Raw genomic sequence first — 24,561 nt, forward strand, 5'->3', positions numbered from 1 at the left:
GAATGCATGCATGCAGACGGCCTTTGAATTGAGTGTCCAACACCGTCCGAGTATCCCCGGGAGCACGCAGGATTTCTAGCCGAAGCCGGCATCGTCTACGCCGTCTACGCATGAGCCTTCACAAATGCCCTCCTGCGCCCACTGTACAAGGGTGCGTTCGAAAGCAGGCCCACCGCAGAACAATACTGTACCCTTTCGACCATAGGTTCATGGGATGTGACGCGTGACGCTTTGAACTGGGCCGGACCTAGTTCAAAACTCGCTGTGACCTGGGACAAAAGTTCAGTTCACTTCAGGCGCTTAATTGTGCGGGAGAAAAGAGTCCGGAACGGTGTGACCTTTGAACCGACCCTTAGTTCAGACCGGCCGGTGACGCGTGACATTTGAACTGAAAGGCCAGTTCAAGGGTGGGTGTGACCGTGACTGAACCTACAGTATGGTGGCTTGTGCTCATGACCACAAGGACGTGACCGTGTGCTCCGCGGGTGCCACCTACGGCAGATGTCGATGAACCCTCGACGCGTTCTGCATTCCACTCGCCCCTTTCCTCACCTCTACACTCGTCTTCTGCCATGGCCTCTCGACGACTTGCTATCTCTTCGTTACTATGCGCCGATGATCAGCCCAATTATCCTCCGCCGTCCGGGTATGCCCAACGCCATTCTGCGTCGCCACTCTCACCCTCACATACCTCGGCACCGTCCAGTCTCCAGCCTGTCACTCCGGCTGAGGAGTTGATTGGTGACCGCCCGAAGGGCACGTTGGATGTTACCTCTGCGTCGATCGCTAGTCATGAGAGCCCCAGCCGCGACGTCGTCCCTTTGTCACTACAACCAGTGCAACTCAGGAGACATACTCCCCCTTCCGATGACGAGGCGAGGCTTTCTCGACTACAACCGCGTACGGACCACGACCCTCACGTTCCTAAACACATCGAAGGCTCAACAGATGCTGTCAGGCGGTCATCTCCTATACCTCATCACTACGAGCTTTCAAGCTATCATAGCCGGGGACCCCACCCGCTGGCCGAGGAGTCGAGCCATGACTTCGCCGGTCATCCACCCGAGTTGTCCCATGACCTCTTTGCGAAAAGTGCTTCACACGGCAACTCGCATCCTTCCGCACGACCGTCATCTTCCCGGAGTACACAGTCGGATTCACTGTCCCATCCTCACTCCTACGCAAAGCCAAGTCCTTACCTGCGAGCGTCGCACTCTCCCTCGCACTCCTCGCCGTCTTCGTATAGTCTGCCTCTGCCTCAGCGCCAGAGCTCACATTCCCCTGTGCTCTCTGTTCGCGCTTCACCTGTCAACTACTTCCAGCCCGTAGGCCAGACACACTCCATATACGCTGGCGTTACATCACACCATCAGTCCGGGTCGTCTTCCATCCGCAGTCCCGTGCTTACAGGCCCCGGTATGTCCCCAAGCCATTTTTCAAGTCAGCAACTAGAACCAGTTAGGACGCTTCAGACACATTCCACCCACCAAATGATTCCTCAGCTCGTGGATCAAAGCTTTGGTGTACGCACTGCGCTGGCCTCAACACCGAAGGTAGCGACAGCTGCGTCGCCGACGACACGGTCGGGAGAGGGTTTGGCTGGATTGGAGGCACTCGCGCAGGTTGCAACTGAAGAACGCAGCAGGTTGAGCGGAGAAGCAACGAGCTCGAATCAGGTCGGAGGACGAATCAGCCCAGTCATAAGCAGGAGTCCAGTGTCCGCGCGGACCGTGACACAATCTCCAGTCATCCCGCAGCCAGAACTCAAGTCATCATCGCCAACTTCCTCGCGTGAGGCTCTTGACCTGTGCGGACACAGCTTAAGCGTCACAACAGAGGAATTGTCATCCACTTCTGACATTCCTTGTACGGACGGGGAGCCCCCTCGGAAGAAACATAGAAAGTCTGGCGCATACAGTCCCCGCTCTTCTGCTGTAGAACTATCACCGGTTGTGCTTTGCGAACCTGTTGTCCCTTTGATGGACAACCCACTCCCCGTCTCGTCTCCCAGTGCCCTGCGCAGTGCAGGAGGACCTCTGAAGCAGAATACTGGCATTCACAGTGGTCGACTCGGTGGCCATCTCGTGACCGAGACTTCAACGGGTCGCGCGACGTTTGTGGACGACCCATCCGTAGGTGAGGAACATCCACATCAGGCGGCAATTCCTTTACCGTCGGACGGTGGGCGTGATAACAATGTCACTGGTAGTCATGAGGCTCAAGAGAAGAAAGAAAAGAAGAGACGTGAGAGGCCGCCACCAAGGACGGCTGCGCATTCCGCATCGAAGGATCATGGGAAGCGCGTCACCGTTCATGAGGAGAACGCATCCCGTGAGGAGGATCCCCATGATTGGCTCCTCGAGCAGTATTCCGCTGCATCACCTTCAGGAACGACCGCGCAAGTCACTCGCACTGACGAACAGACATCTCAGTTACATTCTTCGCATGGCGCCAGCGGTGCAATGGATGAGCTTGCGATGCGTCATAGCTCAGGAAGGGATGCGTCTCGTTCCCCCGATAAACCAATGAGGAACCCAACTAGGACACCGACACCCTCGGCTCTCCTTGAGGAGGAGTTAGATGAAATCATTCATTCGCATCAGCCAAGTAGGAATGATGTGGCGCGCGATGTTGACATGGAGTTCGATGTTGCTGCCAGTGTCTCCTCCGCTCATGCCAAAGAGATGGATGATCTGATGGACATCGATGTCGATAATGAGCTTCTGAGTCTTCTGGACGACCAGCCACATGAATCGTACTCGTCGCGTCACAAACGCTCTCAACAGATTTATAAGCGGTCGAAGTCCTCACATTCGAGCAGTGCGGTGATCGTCGCATATCCAGACCGCTTGTTTCCTGACGGGCTTTCTGCCGATGATCGCGATTCTATGCCGCCTCCTGCATCGCCAAGCAAAGACGAATCGAAAGGTACTTTCGAAAGCATGAGTGCGGCCCCAACCCACAAGAAGAAGGATGCTTTACTGAAGGTGAGACCGTATGCTTATGGCCATCGAATGCAGACTTTATGTTGGCTTACATCTTCCTCAGCCTGCGCCGAAGTCCAAGGCACCACCGAAGTCGAAGGAAAAGTCGACGACCAAGGCAAAGCCAAAGAACAATAAAGATGCTGTGGGGACTGCTGTACCTGGGTATCTCGCTCCGTCGGTGTCCACAACCTCGTTGAAGAGCAAGAAGACTCCAGGTCCAAGTAATGCAGGGGTCAAGCGGACTGGTTCTTATGCTGCGGGGCCGTCTCGCTCGCGATCCACGTCGATCATGCCAGGTGGCTCTGTGGGACCCGACACCGACAATAAGGGCCAGTCAAATGAAGTAGAAGAGAAGGACTCAGAGCGGGACGATAAGCTGTATTGTATCTGTAAAACCGGCTATGACGAAGACAGGGTCATGATTGCGTGTGATAGGTACGTGCTCACGTATCTTCATGGGCTTCACTGTGCTCAGCGTATATCGTTTATGCAGATGCGATGAATGGTATCACACCCAGTGTGTCAACATGCCTGACCTGGAAGTAGACCTCGTTGACCAATTCATTTGCCCCATTTGCGTGGAAAGTTCGTGAGAGTGCTCCTGCTCCCAGGTCTGTGAGCTAACGAAATTACCGCATAACAGACAACCCTGGCCTGAATCTCAAAACGACCTACAAGCGTCGTTGCTTGTACGGCCTTGAGCATCCGGATCCGACCTCCGCAAGTGCATGCCATAAGCCCGCCCGGGGCATATTCTCTAAATTCTGTTCCGATGAATGCGGCATTCTGTGTATGCAGTCTCGTATGAATGGCTGGCAAGGGGATAAACACAGATTGTGGGAGAGCGTAAAGGAGTCGCAAAAGCGCGAGGGTGTTGTGGTGCGCGTCCTAGATGACACATGTGCCAGGACGAAGCCAGACCGTAGAGGGCAAGACAAGAGCCCGAGGGACCAGGATCTTTCGTTGGAAGTCGTGCAAGCTTCTGTCATGAAGGGCGAACGTGAAATCGCCCGTCTTCATGGTCAATTGCATAAGATTGCCAAGAGGCGGGATGAGCTGAAGAAGGACATGGAAGTGGTGCTATGGCGAGAGAAGTTGGTACGATTGGCAAGCGAGCGCGCAGACGGTCTAGACGAATGTGGCTGGGATCAGCGTCTTTGTTTCGACGAGGAAGAGTATGCCGAGTTTGGAGCTGATGCCTTGGACAGTTACAAAGAAGCTGTTCGGAGGGCCGATGAAGATGACGCAGATGCAATAGCCCATGACAATATGCAAGCAGAGCACGGAGAATGGTGGTGTAAGGGGAAGAAGAAGTGCGATCGACACGCAGGGTGGGCTATTTCTTTCGTGCTGACGAGCATTGATCAGGACTCACATCCACCAGATGGCAAAAAATGCGGCTCGCTGAGATTGAATATGAACGTGAGGTCCAGGAGAAAGCGCTATCAAGGCTCACGGCTGAAGAACGTGAGATACGGAAGAAGATAGAAGATGGTATGGACGTAGGGGCGCGAGGAGCCCAGATGGCTTCTCCCACGACTCCTTTGCAGCCTCTGAACGGTGCGGCCACCGTCAATGGGCATCCTCAAGTGCAGACAAATGGCGATGCTGTCAAGAAGGGCAAGAAAAAGAAACATTAAGCTACCGTCTTGCTGCCTGCGTCTGATTCCCTTGTGCATGCATCATTGTTCGTGTACCATCAAGTCAGCTTAAAGATGTACAGATGATGATTCAATGTGCGCTCTGTTACTGTAGCCAGAATTAATATTATGGAGGGAAAGGCAGCGCAATACGAAAATGAAGATGGCTCTGGCGTAATGAATCTGCCAACATTGAGCCCATCTCTGTAAGAGTACGAGAAAGGTCTGGAGATATGTTACTCGGATACTCAGTATCCGTCTCCTTCACCGCCCTCCTTGCAGAAGCCTTTCTGCTCAAACAAGACCTGAGCCTTGAGTTCTTCTCGCTTCTTTTTGGCCGCAACTTCTTGTCTGTGGTAAGGCTCCAGCTCTTCCCATGCTACCTGCCGCAGCGGCACGTCGTCTTCTTGATCCAGGTCCTGCGATCAGAGGGATGAAGAGATGTCTTGCCAATCGTCATGCATATACGTACGACCTCACCCAGCAACACAACATTCTCGCCACGAATAAGGAACAGTCCTCTCCATACTTCGGCGAAGACGTCTTCGCAGTATATTCGCTCCATTGTGTCCTCCAGCACAAGGTTGGCTATATTCAATGAGGTTCCAGAGGTATTGAATCCCATAGCAAGCGCGATTTACGCACCAAATTGGTCGTATGAGCGCAAAACGCCCTGAAGTTTCCTACCATCTCTGAGCACCACTAGCATCTTCCCTAACCCACGCCAATACCACATGGACCAAGGAGTGGGATCACGAACTCAGGATGGGGAGCTGGCCTCGAGTCTACTTGAGACAAACGTACTGTCGACGCAATCCACTAGGGATCCTGACGTTGTGAACGGAATCAATGAATCCATTGCAATTGGAGGAACCGCAACAAGCCACAAGGTTAGCGGCCAGAATGAAGACGAGTCGCTGGCGATGGCGATGGGGGAAGCGCTCAGTGACTACAAAGACAAAGGCAAACATCCCATTGGCTGGGGCAACTCCGACGCGACTTTTGGACCGAAAAGGAATTCACGCCCCTGTGATTATTTATTATTTATTGTTTAATTTAGTAATGTAGCTGTGGTGCGTAGATGATTTATGTGTCAACATTATTAGGTCAATTCAGATTATTGGATGTCGATAATAAATTAGTTATCCCAACTGATACTCATGTTAGATTAATAGTTACCGCCGGTGATCATGCCAGATTAACATGTTTGATAGCTTTAGACTATTGCTAAAGCTGATATGGCCGAGTCGTTAAGGCGAGTGATTTGAATTAAATTCAAACCTATCACTTGGGAATTCCCGCGTAGGTTCAAATCCTGCTGTCAGCGAAATGTTTGCATTTTTTAGTGTTATAAATGTTGAAACAGTTTGAGATTTTTGATGCTGATCATTGTACAGGCTCCTCTGGATGATGGGGACCAATCTGATGGGAGGCCACATCCTGATGATGTGCAAATGCTCAATACCTAAATCTGCCAAGATCTCAAAATCTTAAGAAAAGTCCTGCAGTGCAGTTGATGTTTTCACTGTGTGAACTGGCACGGGGTTCACAGCCATGCTATGACTTGGCGTGTTCTTCTCCAAGTGCAGGGCATTGTCTTATATGATAGGGATGTGGTCACACCACACAGGACAGTGAGATGTGCCTCCTGGTCTTAACTTCGTTCCTCGAAGCAGGCATCATGAGCGATACTGCTCGATTCACTACTGATACACACTGAGGTATTCTGCAATTGAAAAATGGCAGCAAATGTGCCCAGCCTTCATGCTATCAGATAATGAGTCACGATGATCTGGAGGAGTCTAGAATGGACAAAGAAGAGTCTGCAGACAGCGTAAAGGGGTCAGAATGCAGCACATGAGGCATGAAAATGATATGAGGGCTGATAGACAGTGTTACTGATTGTGAGATGCAGCATGAGAACAGAAGAGGATGAGTTTGACAATATGAAAATGAAAGAGCACACTAAGTGAGCGAAGCATAGGGCTGTGGGCCAATGGACCCTGGCAGTATTTTGACTTCCAGTTCTTCAACTGTAGAGGATGGAGAGGGAGCAGATAGTGTCTGCAACATGTTTCAGTAGATCAGAAACATATTCTATGATCAGAAACTCATTCTACCACCCTCAAAGATGCAGTTTCGACTACTATATAATTCAATCTGTATATAGAACTAAAAGAAGAGAACTTCCTACTCATCAGATTTCATCTCTACATTTTCTTCTTGCTAGGATAATGTGCATGACTATGTCTAAGACAGCTATGATTATGCACTACGTCTCTAGAGCTCTTGATATTGGGAGGGCAGCACTCTTGATAGTGACCTCTAGCTCAACTCGAGAAGCACTCAGATACTGTAAGTCATGTTACCACATTCTGTATCTCACATCATGTATCACAAGCTCCAGAATCAGGATTTCATTTTCATCAGACACTGCAGCCTTATCAGTGCCCAAACCTAGCCCATAGTGCTGAGGAGTAATCAGTAGATGCTCAGAGATAGCAGGAAGCACTTGGAGCTTCTTTGCAAGTGCTCAGAAGTTGTAGAGAGCACGTGGGCCTGCTCAGTAGCCACCTAGGAGTTCATTGAGGTGCCCGAACTGTCTTTCAAGCATAGCAAGTCATCATTGTAATCAAAGCCCTCAGATGCCTCAGCTTTCACCATGTCACAGTGCATTATAGATTCTGCCAAAAGGCAAGGAAATGGCTGCAAGGTGCTAGCCGCGCTCAGTGACCTGCACAAAAACCAAAGTAAGGACCTGCCACAAGGGGGCTAGGTCAAAAAGGCATGCAGTGACATGCAGCCTACAAAAAGGGGCTCAAAGGGCCCATAGCCTTATGTCACACAAAGAGGGGGTGAAGGCTTCTTAGGCTGCATGAAATAGATGAATGAAACTGGGGATATCCAGCTTCCTCATGGGTACTTATATACATATAGGGCAGGGCCCCTGGCACTGTGCTACTGTGAGACCTTAGATACCTACATGTGAACATATTGTCAGAACCAGTAATGGTTCTGGACTTCGCCATGACAACTATCTAGAAATGGCCGTGGTCCATCCAATGAGATAATTGCTGAAAAGTGGTGCCACTATGTGAGTGGCTGAAGTGGTGCCACTTATTGAGTGGCCAATGGGGGTTCTGCCATAGCACATATTCTAATGCTGGTACTACTATTTGGCAGTGAATTGGGTGCTTGCTAGCTTGATGGTCCAATGAGCACAGGTAAGCCTATTGTGGGCCAAAGAGTTCCATTCTGAGCAAGTGGCCCAGTGTCACGTGATCAACACCTGATAACTTCTGGATAGGGTAAGTGGCCAGTGTCACATGACTGGGTGGCTGAATCATGGGCGCTTGATGGTCATGTGGTAGACACAGTCATATCCACAATGTATGTGGCAGTATTGTGCTGTTTGTCCAAGTATCCACTTTGTGAAACCAATATGAAGGTTGGTGTCCGAATAACCACTTGTGGTTGCCGAATGATGACTTTAATGGTGCAAAAAGAAAGGTGCCACCTAATACTGTGACACACCAATCAAGTTGTTGATTTTCACACATACACACACATCCATTCATCTAGCTTTCAACTTAGTCAGAGTTGAAGGTGCTACCCTAGTCACACCCACTACTCACTGATCTGTTTTGAGCCAAAAGCTGAACAAGTTGCAGCCACCCATCATTTGCATTATCATTTGAAGCTCCTGTGACCACTCTGGCCCACCTTACACTTGGATAGGAGGTTACTCATGGCCAGGACATGGTTGAGCATATCATTTCTAGAGCCCACCATGACAGATGAAAGAGAATTTAAATTTTCACAGCATGAATCATCTGCATTATGATTGAAAACTGAAGAGGGAGTTCAGTATCTCCTTGAAACAGATCAGACTCACAACAATAGGTGAAACAATAGAAGAGGAGGTCTTTTCATCACTCAATCAGTGACTCAGGTAACTTCACGAGTTTTAGAGGCTCAGATTTGAGCAAGCAGAAGAAGGCTGACCCCACTTAGCCAATTTCCAGCACCTCTGACATTTGAAACATATTCTTCAGCTTTGTGACCTCGATCACCAGCTTCAGCTGCCTATTTATCACTCAGTTCACTTACTCCACTCTTGCACCATTCTTCAGAGTCTTTGACAGTATCTTCAGAGTCTTCGACAGTAAAAACTTAGTCAGAACACATCTCTGATGCTTCATCACAAGGAATCTCACTTAAAACCCTTCTAGATGAGCTAGAAGCTGCTCTTGCAGTTAAACAACTTTGAATTCAGCCCAGACATCAGCTTAAACACTTAATCTGCTTACTATCATATGCACAGTCATCATGGAATTAGTCATAACAAACCAGATGCTGTTCTGAGGGGATCGACCAGCACTCACCTTAAATCTCAATTAGCCAAGAATCCTTTTCTGATTCTTCAATGATTTCGAGATCCTCTTACACATTTCCAGGTAACAAATGAAGTGGAGAAGAAGCTACAAGTGAAATGCTATTTCAATATAGACATTGCTGATCTTGTTGAATCGCTTTCAGAATATTCTGACCAGGCAAAGACATATCTCAACTTGAGACAAGCTATTCAGGAGCTGTATCCTAGAGCAGACACTGAGCAGAAATGGGAGGTTAGAGATATGGATCTCTTAGTTGGAGAGCATGCCTGACTCAGAATTCAGATAATCATGGAGCTAGGAAACTACCATCAGAAGTTTCTGGCCATAATCTTCTTTCTCATTGGAAAGAACTGCATATCTGAGTTGGAACATAAACACTCACTTGTCTGAGGGTTCCAGCCAGAGTTGTGAAATCAGATTTCACAGACCTACAGTTAAAACAGCTGAATTACTATCCAGATGACCCCTATCCAGTAAATGATGTCTATGAGGCAGCAAAGTTCATGTTGCATGGCATTAGCATGGGGCAACTGACTATAAAGATGACCACAATGACTGCAACTAGCAGCACTCCTATGATCAAGGCTGAGGATATTTTCCTGCTCATAGAAAGTTAAATCAAGTCAGTACAGATGCTTATGGCAGCTGTGACTGGAGGAGTTGTAAAGCAGAATGGTGGTCAGGCAGTGAGTGCGAGCAAGCCACCCATTGCAAATGAAAATGTGAGCAAATTTTGTCACTACTGCAGAGAAGCCAGAGCCATGATTGGAACATGCAAACATGTTGAGGAGAACATAAAAAGTGATAAGTGTATGTGAAACACAGCTGGAAAAGTAGTCCTATCCAACAGAATGCTCAAACTGCATAACATTTCAGGTATCACAATTTGCGATCACATTTACAAGTGGCATAGATGCAACCAGACTTCGGTCATAGCATCAGTCTCAGCAGTAAACCTATTTGAGGTCCCACCAGACAAAGCCAGTTCATTTTCACTAGAAGCAGAGGATAGGATTGAGGCATTAGAGTGCAAATTGTATAACCTCAAGTGATTGAGGGCTGAGGCCAGCCTTCGATGGAGTTCACATTTCACCTAAATGATCAGCAGGATCAGCCATGAAGCCAGCACAGTCTGAGAAAACATTTGAGTCACAGAAGCCTCAGTTGAAGCCAGAGAAGGCTGCTGAGAGCATGCCTAGTGCATCTACTCCAGCAGTTGCAGATACTGTGCCAGAGCATCCATTGGAATCAGCATAAGATGTGCTTTACATTTCACTCAACACACACAATTTTGGTCAAGTGAAACCAGGAGCACAAGATGCAGCCTATCGTAAGCACCACCAGTCTACCAGCCAGAGCTCACAAATACAGTCTTCAAGCAGTTGATGAAGTCATCAGCTGTGACATTGTCAATGGAGGAATTGCTTTCAATATCACCTGATGTATTAAACAAGTATTGAGAGGCTTGTACCCTGAAGTGCACAGTGCCTTTGAGTGCAGCTGGAATGGCCATGATTTTAAAAACATAGAAGAAGGAGTATCTATGATTGAACAGGAAGAGGAGTTCACCTGTTGAGAAGAGCCACTAGCAGTCATGGGCTCAATTATACCTGATCCTTATGATGAATATTTGAAGCACATTGATATGCTCAACCACATCCTGGCCATGAGCAGCTCTCCTAACCAAGTGGAAGGTGGACCAAAGCTCTCCATCTGCAGTCTTCTTGGACTACAATCACAGGAAACTTCAGATGATAATGCAGCAATAGGTGACCATGAGTCATTCAGCTTTGGTACTTGAAACAGATGCTCACAACTGATCAGTGAGTGATGGGTATGACTATGGTGATGCCTCTGACTCTGATGAAGTCAAAAGCTAGAGGGTGAGGGTGCGTGTGTTGGAATATGATTGACAACTTGAGACTGTGAGTGCTGATGTGGCTGGAGTGTGAGCTATGATGAGTACCTAGTATATCTGGAAGACAGCAGCTAAGCACTGACAATGAGCCCTTGGGCATTTCCTGACTGAGACAAGTGCTGACGATGAGCCCCTGAGCATCTCCTAACTGGGACAAGCACCAAAGATGAACCCCTGAGCACTTGTAAGGAAACCTGAGTGCTCCTGCTATCCCTGGGCATCTACCTGCTACTCTCTACTGCTACAGGATAAGTCTGGGTGCTAGTGAGGCTATGAGGTCTGATGGAGATGGGATCCTGGTTCGAGTCTCATGATACATGGTGTGAGATGTGGAACACGATGATGTGACTTATCTAACAATTTTCTGAGTTGAGCTAGAGACCACTGTCAAGAAGTGCTGCCCCTTTTGATATCGAGAGCCTTAGAGATGCAAAACATAGTCGCAACTGGCATAGACATAGTCAGGCATGATGCTCTAGTGAGAATGAGATGAGAACTGAGAACTGCTGAGCGGGAAAAACTTCTCTGTTGATTCTATGTATAGGATAGATTATATAGTCAGTCAGAAATGTGTCTTCTAGAGTGGTCGAACATGTTTCTGATTCAGTAAAACTTGTCGCAAAATGCCTCCTGCCCTCTATCCATACTCTGCAGTCAGAGAATCAGAAGTCACACTCTGCCAGGGTCTGTCAGTCTGCAATCCTGTACTTCTCTTAATTAGCATGCTTGCTCATTCCCAAGTTACCTAACTCATCATTTTCTGCTCTCATGCTGCATCTCGTAATTGGCAAGGCTTTCCAACAGCCTGTTCATCATTTTCACACCTCATGTTCTGCCTTAGACCTCTTCATGCTATCCTTCATTCCTAGACAGTGAGCAGAGCTCTCTTTGTCTGTTTTGGACTTTTTCAGCTTGCAGGTTAACTCCTCCAGATCACGGTGACTTGTTATCTGATAGCATGAGAACCAGACATGTTTTCTGCCATTTTCTGATCACAGAATATCTCAGTGCATATCACCTCTCCCATTCTGGAATCTGGACCATCCCTGGTCCATTGTGCATTCATATATCAAATAGGTCGACCTTGCACTTTGACCCTCAGTCCTCCATCACCATGTCCGATCATGTCGACAGTACAGTATCTTCAGCCTTGCCACTCACTCTCATGATGTTTACCCTGTAAATGCTTCTCTGATGAGCACCTGTCCAACTGCTGCATTGCTTAGATGATCTCATAGTCTCTTCACCTGCATTGGACACTCCTGAGGCAGTCTGACAAACCTGAGCCACCTCATTCTTGGCCTATGAGTTGAGTAACCAAGTTGCGACCTTTCAGAGGCTTGTTGACATAGTCAATTCGCAGTCCTGACTAATGCACAATTATTTAAGGCTTGTCACACCTTTGCTTCACTAGGTTGGATCAGTCTATGACTGGCTGTTACTGTGTGTGAGCCTCGAGTATAGCTGGCTTGTATTTACATATCATTCCTTTCTTTGTGTGCCTGGAGGAGTATCTGGTTTTTCCTCAAGAAGGCCAGCCCTTTCCACACTCCTGCCAAGCTGATTCTGATCATGCAAGAGATCATCGATGCCTCTGATCATGGTGACTTCAACAAGTGTCCCCTTGATCATGTTTACACCTGCAATCAGTTCCTCATCACCTATGTAGACAATGACTTGTTTGTCGATCAGCATAATCGTACATGTCTTGGTTGAACATACCTGATCAAGTTCTGGTGGAAGGCACACAATTTGAAGCACACTCCAGCTTCCTCTGCTGCATCTGTGATGATCTCTGAGGTCATACAAGACATCATCAAGCATGAGGTGGAGTTCTCTGGAGTCACTCTCAAGGTTCCATTGTGTTTGGCCTCTGTGAAGACTACTATCTGATCACTGGTAGTTTCTGAGGTGCCCAATATGGTGATGCTGCATGAGTACTATTCCACCATTTGTTCTTTTTTCAAGAGCATGCAAGCCACATGATTGAGCTTTGAGAAGCTGTGGCCTCACACGATGATAGGCGTGTGTGCTTCTGATCATATATTCCTTGCTAACTTTCACCTGCTAGTGCTTTAAGTGCCTGCTGAAGAGGAGTGCATGATCATGCCCTCTGATTGCAATGAACGGTCATGTTCACAGCGATTACATCATATTGGCTGCAAATTAAAGTGATGTTGGACCAGAAATGGAGAGCCACATTGCACTGATGACCCATGATGCCAACTTGCATGCAGCACCATCAGCAGAGGATAATATGGAGAAGGAGGCCAACTCCTTATCATTGGAAGAAGATGATGTAGTAGACATTGATGTTTCAGATTTGCATGGGGAGATGAACATGGATGGCAGTGTACGCTTTATTCAAACCTCTCATATCATATGTGAGTATCTGTACTATCAGTTGAGACCAGTTTGATAAATCTTACATGAACAAAACAGCCAGGAACTGCACACTGAATGGCTTGAGCTAAAGTTATGCATGGTGATGCCAAACAAACCACAAGTGTACCACTGTTCATCAAATGCATGTAATAAAATGTAAGCTTAGCCTAGGTTCTCGAGAGAAAAAATACAACCTTCCTCACTGATTGGATGACAGGGCAAGCAGCATCAAGGCTATCCAGAATCACTGTTTGCAAGAAATTTGTCCTGCTCACCAGCAATTTCATGCATTGACGAATCAGCATGACTGTGCTTGAGAGAGAAGAAAAAAATGCTTATCAGGAATATAGTGCAAAGTGCAAGTGAATGGCAGCAGGAAGTGGTAAGTGGATCTCATTCCATGATCACACATTCTTATGCCCTGCAATAGATGATATTGATAAAGATGAGGAATCTTACTCTACAAATGTGCTGCAGTCATTGTCAACAAAGCAACAATGTGTACAAAATGGCAATGATGATTATAGATCTGCTAGCTCAGATGTGCTTGGCATGTATGGCATAATCTTGGACCTTGAAAATGCAGGAGCATTCGTTGAGCAAGTTAAACATGTAAGTCGTAAAATGTTCTCAGTTGCATAATGCCACTTATCATGTCGTGCAGAGTGGTTTGAATGCACCAGTTGATGATGGCTCTTTCATTCAAGGCATGCAAATTATTATAGAGCTAATGGGTGCATCGATGGATGAGAGCAAGGTTCACGACAAGAAATAGAGGTCAGTTGGGCCAGAGCAATATTATCAGTATGGTTTGTGAAACAACATTGTTACAAACTGTATGTGGCCATCATGGAAACATCAAATTTGATGTGTTATATCCATACATTGTGTGACATGCTCTGTGAGATACTTAAAGAAGACACACACAGTGTAAGAAGGAATACAACTTTCATTGTCATACATGTTTATGATGATCACATACATGGATGTGAATTGTACATGGTCAATCTGCAGAATAAGCATTTCTGAAGGTCTGGCATTGAGAAATCATGAGATATAATTATATATGATTTGTCTGCCCAGGCTTCAATGATGTTAAAGAGTGCATGTTCATAGATCAGTTGCAAGAGACTGAGGATGGAAATGTCTCTGATGTCATTGACATCAATAGCATCAGGATCAGGCATGGTTAGAAGCCAGGAGCTACATAGTCAAGAATATGTGAAAATAATTTAGTCCACCCATGAACAAGAGTCATACAGTAGCATTCCAGATTGGATCAAGGAGAACTGCAGAATCAAACTAAAAAAGTAGTCGAGAGAATAGCATAATATGTTATGTAGGCCAACTCACTATATCATACATCTTGAGAAGGCAGTTGTGAGCAGTGACTGTATGTGCATTGTTCTGTTTCCATTTTTTGTACTCACAATTCATGGTCTTCATCTAGGTGCCAGCTGCAGTTTCAGAGAGGCCAGCAAACCATGAGACATATGTAGGATCACTTTGAAATGTCATGCTGAAAAGCTGGCTGATTCACAGTTTGCCTTTAGGTTGAGATGCATGATGGTGTCAGTCAATTGCAAACTTGATGGCTTCCACTTTGGCAAGGACACTGAGAACATAGTTTTCAGTAGCGACACCAAGCTGCAATGCTGTGATGGCCTGTGTGTAAAATGAGATTAGCAAAATGCAGATGAATGCAACTGATCAATAGGTGCACAGCATGATGACATTGCAGGTGATGTGTGACATTTTGCAAGCTATCATAATCTTGAGATGCCTCATACAATCTTAAAACACTGGTGTGCAGCTGGCATAGGGATGCAAGAGCTCAATCTGATGAGGGAGGATGATATAGCTATGCACATGCTTCATGTGACCACATAGCCATTCATCTGGTGTTGCAATGTCACAATCACACAAGAGTTGGCCAAGTGCAGTGTCTTCAATGACCATGCATGTTCCAGTGAAAGGCACAAAAATGGATAAAATGAGGTCTGGAGGTGATAAGGGTGTCACATACAGGTCATTGAGGACCATCTATGCCCTGATCACAAGTTGGGCATTCTTGAAGACACCCAGCATAGATGATGATATCAATAATATATAGAGGGGCCAGCGATCATTGACACCAAGAACCTCAGCAGAAGCTTCATTGTGTGTGACATTGTCATATGCAGACTCATGGTTAATGTAAAGATTACTGATATCTTTGTTGCAGGTGTAATTGCTGCTCTGGACTGCATAGGGTCAGATTGACTGGCAGAGCCATTTCAGGCTTGCAGCATCATATCAGTCATATAGAGAATGTTGCTAATGCACTCATGAACTTGGACAGCCAAGTCTCATGTGTCTGAGGCTCAGGTGGCATTGTTTAAGAGAGGCTCTATGGCATCAAGATGCTGAAGTATGGCATGAAGTGACATGATGGTATTGATCAGAGGGATCTGATGCTGTGTGATTCAGAGTGAGCAACAAAAATGTGCATATATCAAGGTTTCTTTTGTGAATTTTTCGCTGAGACAAAACTTGGTGAAACAACAGTGTGATATGACAAAGGCAGTCACACAATGTAGAATTGTTATATGTCTTTAATAGCAAGCAGTCTGATGGATTGGCAGATAGTGATGTATGCATTACATAAAGAGAAAACAACAAAGTTAGAGTCAAAAGGCCAGGTGATGCCATGCTGGTTATGGCATGTTGTCCAGGGTAGGTGCAGTGGCATAATCAACAGAAATGAGCTTACAAGAAAGAGCCTCAGCTGCAGCAGAATCACAAAGCTTCTTGTCAAGATGAAGAGCCCCAGGCTTTTCAGCCAGAGGTTAGAGCAGGCCTGGGTGAGCTCAAAAGATTATTTGAGGAGAACAGGGTAGTGCTGAAGGAAGAGCTGCATGGCAGATTTGAGGATGTGAGGGCTGTGGATGGTGTAAGTAATTGCATGGGTATGGCCAATAATCCATACCCTGGAGTGGTGGTGGTGATGGCCTCGCCCTTGTCCTTGCCTTGTGCTTGCCCTTTTGCTTTAAAAGAGGTTCAGCACTAGAAGAGTTTGCTGCAATGCTGGGGGTTATGCCATTGATGGGAGCCTTATCTGCGAGTGGCTCAGCAAAGTGTTGAGTGAGGTGCTCAGCAGTGATGCAGTGTTTCTGTCACGGTTTTACCTGACAGGTGATTAAAAGGAACAAATGCTATTAAGAAGCCAATCATTTTTTCGTCATTTCTCGTTGCACTAGAAGTCACGTGACCTAATGAGATAAGATAACGAGGCATCCAGTCACATGACCTCAGATCTCTCTCGGCATTGTCACGTGACACCGAACTCCTCGGCATGGCGTCACATGTCGCAATCGCTATGACGCCATATTGCGTGCTCAAGAGGAGCTCCGTCTCCGCGGGTTATTATTAGGCAACCAATCAGGATAATTGGGACATGTCGTACGATTGCAGCACTGACCAGTAGGATAGCGTGTGACTCGCTTAGGTAGTACTGTACAGTAGCATAGCAACCATGTATATAAGGACCAGCGAGACGAGGAGAAGACCTCAGTCTTATTCTCCTTCGTCCACCACTACCATCACAGAGGGGTCTTACCAGACACTCTCAGTGTGCTATACATTTTATTGCATCCTCACTTGTGTGATAGCGCCTCTAGCCTCGCCAGTAAGTCTTGCTCTGCGAACAGCTACTAGGCCTCGTCAGTGGGCACGTCGTATCGCCACAGTTCGTCACTGTTGGCTCTTAGCCAGGAGGCCCTCAAGGGGACTCTATATTTGGTTGTCTATCTTTGTCATCGGCGTGCCGTGACATTAGAATAAGACTGACCTTTTACGCCCCTACCAAGTGTCTAACACTGGTAGCCGCGCATTTTCGCCCAGAGATACATCCGCCCAGGGCAGGGCTCTTTCCACACCACTTCCCTCATACACTTCCTCCGCGTCTCTACCGCCTAAGCTGCTTCCTTCCTTCAAAAGGAACAGCGCTGCAGCGACCGGCAAAGCGCCTCAAGTACACAACGGTATCGTTCCACCCAACGGACGCTATCACCCGTACCAACGCGATCCGTGTCGCACGCACCGTCTAACCCAGGGGAATCTCATCCAAGCAAAGCCCCCACAAGCCAGCTCACAAGGCATCACAGCCGAGCGTCGCCAACAGGAGCGCAAGGTTAGCCTCTGGCTCGAAGACATTCCAAAAGACGCGCTTACCCCGTTCATTCCTCTCCAACCTCCTCACCCCTACGCTACATTCCCCGCCATTGACGTCCTCAACTTCGCACTCTCAAAGAGTTACCATCCTCGAGGAATCCACGAGAATCCCAAAGGCACTCTCTCCGAGAATATCGCGCCGACTGTATACGCTACTATTCAGCGATACAAAGTCCTGCAGCAGCCTCACATCGCTGCCAAGTTCACGGAAGAGCAGTTGAAGTGCCGAGATCGAATTCTTCGACACCTATCCGTCATAAACGAGCACATAGGGGCCGGGCACGATTTCACCTTCGTCGATAGGCGCATCGCTATTAAGCTTTGCGTAGGATTAGGAAAGATTTCCTTCAAGGGAATCAATAAGGAACAGGAGCGCGTAGGCAAAGAGATAGTGAAGTTTGAGAAGGAGTCGTGCTACTGGCCTTATTAGGACCAGTAATATCTCTATACTATCGTATCAAGCAAGTTGTATGCCCCGATACCAAATCGCTTTCGTATTCAGAAACTACGTGGTCGAACATCGCATAACCGACCATTACCACCATCTTGTGTGTACGGGCTACTTCATCTATCAACCCCTACTATCAGAGCGATCCATCCCACTCTATCATCATCCGGTTGACATCGAACGACGAGTCACCCTATACACACCCTTCCGACTCATCGAGACTGACATTGAAATCATCGACCCAGTCCGCGAGTGGATAGAAAACCGTTACTGGGAACGTCTTGCTCGGTTATATCAGGAAGACGAAGAACTCTTCTGGGTAAACTGGTATGGAGACTTTCCAGAACAAATACACCCTCGCCCTGCAAGGCTTGAAGAAGCCGCGGCACGAAGGAACCGGATCATCGAACTAGCACAATTACCGGGAGCAAATAATACATCCCAGTAAAATCATCATTTCGGACGCGTCCTCATTTCCGCTATCTTCAACCACAATACCAATGTCGCAATATGATCTTGGAGGTGTTGCGTTCCCAGGAGGACACACCGTTAGTGAACCCACAGATCCCTGGAGGAGCAATGCTCCCTCAACATCATCTGAAGCAGGACCAGCTGCCCCTGCTGAAGAACCACACAACAGCAGCACACCCAAGGCGTCGGGAGTAGTCAGAAACCCGTCGCCCACTACCCTGCCAGCATTCGCCACACCTCAAACTTGGGAATGGCAGGGAGTTCCTTACGCAACCATCGAGGAGGCCGCCAATGCCGCCGCACCAAACACCATTTCAAACGACGTTAAGGAATGGGTAATGAATGTGGTGCGATCGTTCGTTATGAGAGACGTCGTAAGCTCGTATGAAGCCTTACGACAAAAAATGGACGAACGACACGAGCGCACCGTGGCTGCGTTAGAAGAGGAAGTACTGGCCCGCATCCACGTCGGGATAATGGCGGTGGAAACGCGAGACCAGCTGAGGACTGCAAGAGCCCAAATCGGCACCCTCTTCGCCGACAATGAACGGCTCATCAAGTCCAATAATAGTCTGACAGACGAAGCCCAAGCAATCCGCAAGGACTTCGAAGATTACAAGGATGAAGTAAAGGGTCAGATGGACGCCCTTTACGGCAACATGGTCGCCCTGAAGGAGGCTCAGGAAAAGACCACTACTTACATCGTTGGCTTAGAGTCTCGACTCAACAATGCAATTATCAATGCGCCCTCCACAGGTATCCAACAACCGGCCGGCCAAACCAATCAATCGCCCCGACGAATCAAGCTTCCCGACCCCCCCAAGTATTCGGGAAGGAAGTCGTCAGAAAACTTTGAAACTTGGTTCACGAACCTGCTCATCTGGCTCGACTACAACCATTTCACAGACGACAAGGACAAAATTCGGCAAGCCAACGCACATCTGGAAGGCGGAGCTGCTCTATACATGAAAGAGTACGCAATCAAGCTCGCCTCCGGACAAGACGTCGGCACATGGGCCGAATACACTCGGAAATTGGAGATGGCATACAAGACGCTTGACCCCAAGCGCACGGCACAATCCCTGCTCGACGCCCACTGCGCAATACGCCACAAGACAATGATTGCCTTCGCGGAGAATTTCAGGGCATACGCCCCCGAATCAGGATACTCCGACGAAGATTTAATCGTCAAAATCAGGGAACAACGGTCGACCCATATCCAAATGGTCATGTCGGTAACAGAGACTTTAGATCCCTCTAAAATCCCAACTACTTGGATGGACTACCTAGAATTCTGCTTAGAAATTGAAATCAAGCATCTTCAGCAGATGACAGGAAACAAGTCTACCGGACAAAGCACGGGAACCAAGGCGGCCGCCCCTAAAGACCCTAACGCAATGGACACCAGTGCACGTATCGCCCACGAACTATCCCCGGAACAGGATAGGTGGCTGGCAAACAAACTATGTTTGTTTTGCGGAAAGCACGCCTACGAACGAGGAAAGAGATGCCCATCCCCCAAACCTGAATACAAGGGCAAACGGTTTCAGACAAGATCCGCCCCGAAGCAAGGAAAAGGAAAAGGCAAGGCGACGAACGTGCGACAGGTGGAAGAAGAAAGTAGCGCGGGCTCATCAGTTCAAATTGCGGCATTGGAACAAGCAATTGCTGCACTTCGTGGGATGAGCACAACCTCAACTACTCCACCATCCAGTAAGGGTAAGGCAAAGGCGCGGGGTGCAGACACAGAGTCTGCCATATCAACATCAACAGTCAAGGATACCAACGCGAGAATCGTCGAGATAGATGAATTCTCGGAGGATTTTCAGTACGAAGTGTAGACAAGTCTGGTGTCACACTTCAGGACAATTGTATTAGTACCGTGAAAACGAATGTACCTAGCGACCACCTATATATTGCATCCGCAGGTTTTTCTAAACATTCGATTGAATTGCCGATAAAATTCGTATCACGGGAAATCCAGACAACGGCACTATTGGATTCTGGAGCATTCTCCTGCTACATCGACCAACGATTTGCTGAGAAACACGGGTTTAAGATGATACCTCTAAACCATGAAATCCGAATCCTTAACGCAGACGCCAGCCCCAACAAGGGTGGCGCAATTACTCATCGTGTAGTCACAAGCATCTTAATCAGGGGGCACCGATCCACCGAGAGTTTGCTCGTCACCAACCTTGGACGCATGTCAATGATCCTTGGCATGAAATTTCTACAAGAGCACAACCCCCGAGTTGACTGGGAACATAGAGAGGTCACGTTCTCAAGATGCAGACACACGAAGAAGCAACGAGTCAAAGTATGCGAAGAAGAAGTCAACCTTCTATCGCAACCTCGGCTCGAAGATGAAGCAATTTTCCCTGACGTACACACGGATGACGGGTGGGATCAGGAAGATAACTTCATCAATTGGATAGACTTGCAAGACCAGGATCTTCGTAACATGGTGCACGACATCCTAGGCATAAGCAAGAAGGTAAAGGAGCATTTGGTAGAACAGCTGGCAGAAGAGACACAGGACAAAGAATATTGGTCCAAATTCGTCCCTCCAGAATTTCATCAATTCGGAGATGTGTTCTCGAAAAAGAGCTCGGAAAGAATGCCGACGCGTAAGCCCTACGATCACGCAATCGATCTTGTCCCAGACGCGGCAACCCCGAGACCGGCAAAAGTATATCCTATGTCTTTACGAGAGAAGAATTCGCTCGACGAATGGATTGACGGCGAACAAGCCAAAGGCTACATTCGGCCGTCCAAATCCCCTTACGCCGCTCCGGTATTTTTCGTTAAAAAGAAAGATGGGTCTCTTAGACTAGTTCAAGACTACAGGGCGTTAAACAGTGTCACCAAGAAGAACAAATTTCCACTCCCCCGAATCAACGATCTCATTGACGGACTCTCAAGGGCTAGCATATTTACTACCCTAGACCTGAGATGGGGGTACAATAACGTACGCCTCCGCAAGGGAGATGAGGAAAAAGCAGCGTTCATTACCCATAGAGGGTTATTTGAACCCACTGTTATGTACTTCGGATTCTGTAATGCCCCTAGCACTTTCCAGGCCATGATGAACGACATTTTAGGCGATCTCATTCGCACTGGAAAGGTGGCAGTCTATATAGATGACATCATCATCTTTACGGATAATCAGGAGGAACATGACCGCCTGACCAAAGAAGTCCTACAACGACTCCGAGACAACGACCTGTTCGTAAAACCAGAAAAGTGTCACTTTGCGACCACTTTCGTCAAGTTTCTCGGACTTATAATCTCAAAAGGGTCGATACAGATGGACTCAGAGAAGGTCGACGGCGTGCTCAAATGGCCGGTGCCCACCAAAGTAAAGCAAGTACAAGCATTCCTTGGTCTGGCGAATTTCTATCGACGATTCATCAAGGATTTCGGATCGATGACCCGACCCTTGACTCTATTAACATGTAAGGACGCACAATGGAAATGGGAAGAACCTCAACAAAAGGCATTTGAGGCCCTCAAGACTGCATTCACCTCCGCCCCGATTTTAGCGCTCCCCAACGCAATCCGCCCCTTTAGATTAGAAACGGATGCCTCGGACTTTGCCACAGGTGCAGTCCTTGAACAGTTGGGAGAAGATGAGCTCTGGCATCCAGTCGCATATTACTCTAAATCGCTCAATGAACATGAACGAAACTATGAGATTTACGACAAAGAGATGCTCGCTATCATAAGGGCCTTGGAAGAATATCGGCAGTACTTCGAAGGACACCCTCATCCCGTTGAGATATGGTCGGATCACCTGAATCTTACCTATTTCCGACAAGCTCAAACATTGACCAGACGACAAGCTCGTTGGTCACTTTACCTTACTCGATTTAACTTCATTCTCCGTCACCGCCCCGGAAAGACGATGATGCGTGCCGATCCTCTGTCCAGGAGGCCAGATCATGAGAAGGGGGTGAGCAATGACAATTCTGGGCAAACTTTGCTTCGACTCGAATACTTTGCCATCCATGCGATCTCAACCACTCATTCCTCCGAAGTTGACGATGCAAAACTTCTTGAAAGAGTGAAATCGGCACTACAAGACGATGAAATGACAAAAGGTTACCAGCACCTACTAAAAACTGGCAAGCGAGAGTTTGGAAAAGACCTCCAGGAGTGGAACTTCGAACACGGATTGCTGTTACGAAGAGGAAAGGTCTATGTTCCGAAAGACTCTACGCTGCGGAATGAGCTGATTAAATTACATCACGACATCTCCACCGCCGGACACGCCGGAAGATGGAAAACGCAAGAATTGATCAGCAGGAATTATTGGTGGCCAGGGCTCACCATTGATGTTAAGAAGTACGTCCAAGGCTGTGTGGCTTGTCAAAGAAACAAGACGAGCAAACAAAGGCCATATGGACTACTACAACCTAATCCAGTACCACAAGGGCCTTGGGAAGTGGTTACCTGTGACCTGATTACACAGCTACCGCCAAGCCCAGACCACAGGGGAGAAAAGAAGACTGCCATTCTGGTAGTCGTCGACCGATTTACCAAACATGCCCACTACTATGCAGTGGATGACACGGTGACAGCATCGCAAGTAGCGTCGATTTTCTACAATGAAGTTTTCAAACTCCATGGAATTCCCAGGCAGATCATATCTGATCGAGGCACCCAGTTCTCAGCCAAATTATTCCAGGAGTTTTGTCAGAAACTTCACATTAAATCAACGATGTCTACGGCTTATCACCCTGAAATGGATGGACAGACCGAACGAGTTAATCAGATTCTGGAGCAATATCTGCGTATGTACTGCAACTATCGACAAACTGACTGGGCCACATTATTACCCACGGCGGAATTTGCATACAACAATCAAGCCTCAGAATCAACAGGTCTATCACCGTTCTTCATAGAGCATGGCCGACACCCCCGCATGGCACCCGACGTATTGGAAGGGATACAACATTCATCCCTGGAACACTTATTCCATAACCGCGACCAAGCACAGGAGCAAGCACGTGCCGCTCTGTCATTAGCAGCAGAACGTATGAAATGGTATTTCGATCTTAAGAAGCAGGACGTCCCTTTCAAAGTAGGAGACGAAGTGCTTATTCGAGGAAAAGATCTCCACGTAAGAGTCAAAAGTCAGAAGCTGGCGACTCAAAACTATGGACCCTTTAAGATCCTCGAAAAGATCGGGACCGTATCGTTCAAACTGCAGTTACCAGCGGACATGAAGATACACCCTGTGTTTCACGCTTCAAAGCTAATTATGTTCCATCAAGACTCGATTCCAGGACGCAAACCTCCCCCCAACCCTCCAGTCATCATAGACGGGGAGGAAGAATGGGACGTAGAGGACATCCTTGATTCGAGAATCAGGTATAACAAAACCCAGTACCTCGTTAAGTGGTTAGACTATGACCACAGCGATAATACTTGGGAACCACTGGAAAACCTCACGAATGTCAAAGAGAAAGTAGAGGAGTTCCACAAGACACACCCAGAGGCTCCAAGAGCGAAGCCGCGAACGTACAAAGCACACAAAATCGCTCTGTCTGACCACCCTGACGAGTTCATGTTCTTCTTCCGCCTGCATCCAAATGCCCGAGCCCCCTACAAGGGATCTAGTGAAGCTGTAGGATGGGATGTCAAGTCTGTACAAGACCTAAGCATCCCTCCACATTCCAGAATGCTCGTCGGCACCGGGTTGGCGGTCGACCCCCCAAAATGGACATACATTCGAGTAGCTCCCCGAAGTGGGCTAGCCCTCAAAGGAATCGATGTCGCAGCAGGGGTAGTAGACCCAGACTACACAGGGGAGATCAAGGTTCTGCTGGTAAACACGACCAACGAATCATTCGAGGTCCAGACAGGCGATCGTATCGCCCAGTTCATATGCGAACGTTACGCCCCAGGAATTATTTCGGAGGCGGACAGTTCACTCGCAAAACGAACAATACGAGGCGCCAGAGGCTTTGGCTCATCGGGACGATGAACCTTGAGAAGGGGGTGATGTCACGGTTTTACCTGACAGGTGATTAAAAGGAACAAATGCTATTAAGAAGCCAATCATTTTTTCGTCATTTCTCGTTGCACTAGAAGTCAC

The 24,561-nt window shown here is 47.7% G+C and overlaps 5 protein-coding genes and 1 non-coding gene across 6 annotated transcripts; 5 read left to right on the forward strand and 1 right to left on the reverse strand.

Annotated features, from left to right (window-relative positions):
- The first annotated feature begins 551 nt into the window (after positions 1–551).
- On the forward strand, positions 552–4,896 carry LAESUDRAFT_725683 (uncharacterized protein). The gene is made up of 5 exons (XM_040908867.1): positions 552–2,987; positions 3,049–3,422; positions 3,481–3,572; positions 3,631–4,318; positions 4,372–4,896. The coding sequence occupies exons 1-5, from the start codon at positions 573–575 to the stop codon at positions 4,625–4,627; spliced, it is 3,825 nt and encodes a 1,274-aa protein (XP_040764672.1). The 5' UTR covers positions 552–572; the 3' UTR covers positions 4,628–4,896.
- Positions 4,668–5,522, reverse strand: LAESUDRAFT_725685 (Sm-like ribonucleoprotein). The gene is made up of 4 exons (XM_040908868.1): positions 5,432–5,522; positions 5,273–5,341; positions 5,100–5,215; positions 4,668–5,046 (listed from the first exon to the last, which is right to left on the reverse strand). The coding sequence occupies exons 1-4, from the start codon at positions 5,484–5,486 to the stop codon at positions 4,876–4,878; spliced, it is 411 nt and encodes a 136-aa protein (XP_040764673.1). The 5' UTR covers positions 5,487–5,522; the 3' UTR covers positions 4,668–4,875.
- Positions 5,523–5,859: 337 nt separating this feature from the next.
- Positions 5,860–5,954, forward strand: LAESUDRAFT_t46. Its single transcript has one exon. It is a non-coding gene; the product is annotated as a tRNA-Ser (tRNA).
- A 7,176-nt stretch (positions 5,955–13,130) lies between these two features.
- Positions 13,131–17,969, forward strand: LAESUDRAFT_759097 (uncharacterized protein; the record flags this gene model as incomplete). Its single annotated transcript, XM_040912543.1, has 2 exons — positions 13,131–13,295; positions 17,226–17,969. 2 exons carry the CDS (start codon positions 13,131–13,133, stop codon positions 17,967–17,969), a joined length of 909 nt encoding a protein of 302 aa, XP_040764674.1.
- Positions 17,970–19,117: 1,148 nt separating this feature from the next.
- Positions 19,118–19,765, forward strand: LAESUDRAFT_774997 (uncharacterized protein; the record flags this gene model as incomplete). The annotated part of the gene is made up of 1 exon (XM_040913820.1): positions 19,118–19,765. A coding segment is annotated over one exon (648 nt), but the record flags the coding sequence as incomplete, so codon positions are not given.
- Positions 19,766–20,403: 638 nt separating this feature from the next.
- Positions 20,404–20,751, forward strand: LAESUDRAFT_627342 (protease; the record flags this gene model as incomplete). Its single annotated transcript, XM_040903351.1, has 2 exons — positions 20,404–20,595; positions 20,638–20,751. Coding segments are annotated over 2 exons (306 nt in total), but the record flags the coding sequence as incomplete, so codon positions are not given.
- Positions 20,752–24,561: the final 3,810 nt, after the last annotated feature.

The sequence above is a fragment of the Laetiporus sulphureus genome, assembly GCF_001632365.1.
Source record: "Laetiporus sulphureus 93-53 unplaced genomic scaffold LAESUscaffold_18, whole genome shotgun sequence".
In the NCBI taxonomy this organism is placed as follows: Eukaryota; Fungi; Basidiomycota; class Agaricomycetes; order Polyporales; family Laetiporaceae; genus Laetiporus; species Laetiporus sulphureus.

Excerpts from the sequence above, each read along its gene's own strand:
- LAESUDRAFT_725683 (XM_040908867.1), top strand. The coding sequence starts at position 573 with ATGGCCTCTCGACGACTTGCTATCTCTTCGTTACTATGCGCCGATGAT. Across the intron at positions 2,988-3,048 it reads AGAAGGATGCTTTACTGAAG|CCTGCGCCGAAGTCCAAGGC; the intron begins GTGAGACCGTAT and ends CATCTTCCTCAG. Across the intron at positions 3,423-3,480 it reads GTCATGATTGCGTGTGATAG|ATGCGATGAATGGTATCACA; the intron begins GTACGTGCTCAC and ends TCGTTTATGCAG.
- LAESUDRAFT_725685 (XM_040908868.1), bottom strand. The coding sequence starts at position 5,486 with ATGGATTCATTGATTCCGTTCACAACGTCAGGATCCCTAGTGGATTGC. Across the intron at positions 5,342-5,431 it reads CCTAGTGGATTGCGTCGACA|GGAAGATGCTAGTGGTGCTC; the intron begins GTACGTTTGTCT and ends GGCGTGGGTTAG. Across the intron at positions 5,216-5,272 it reads GCGCTCATACGACCAATTTG|CCAACCTTGTGCTGGAGGAC; the intron begins GTGCGTAAATCG and ends CATTGAATATAG.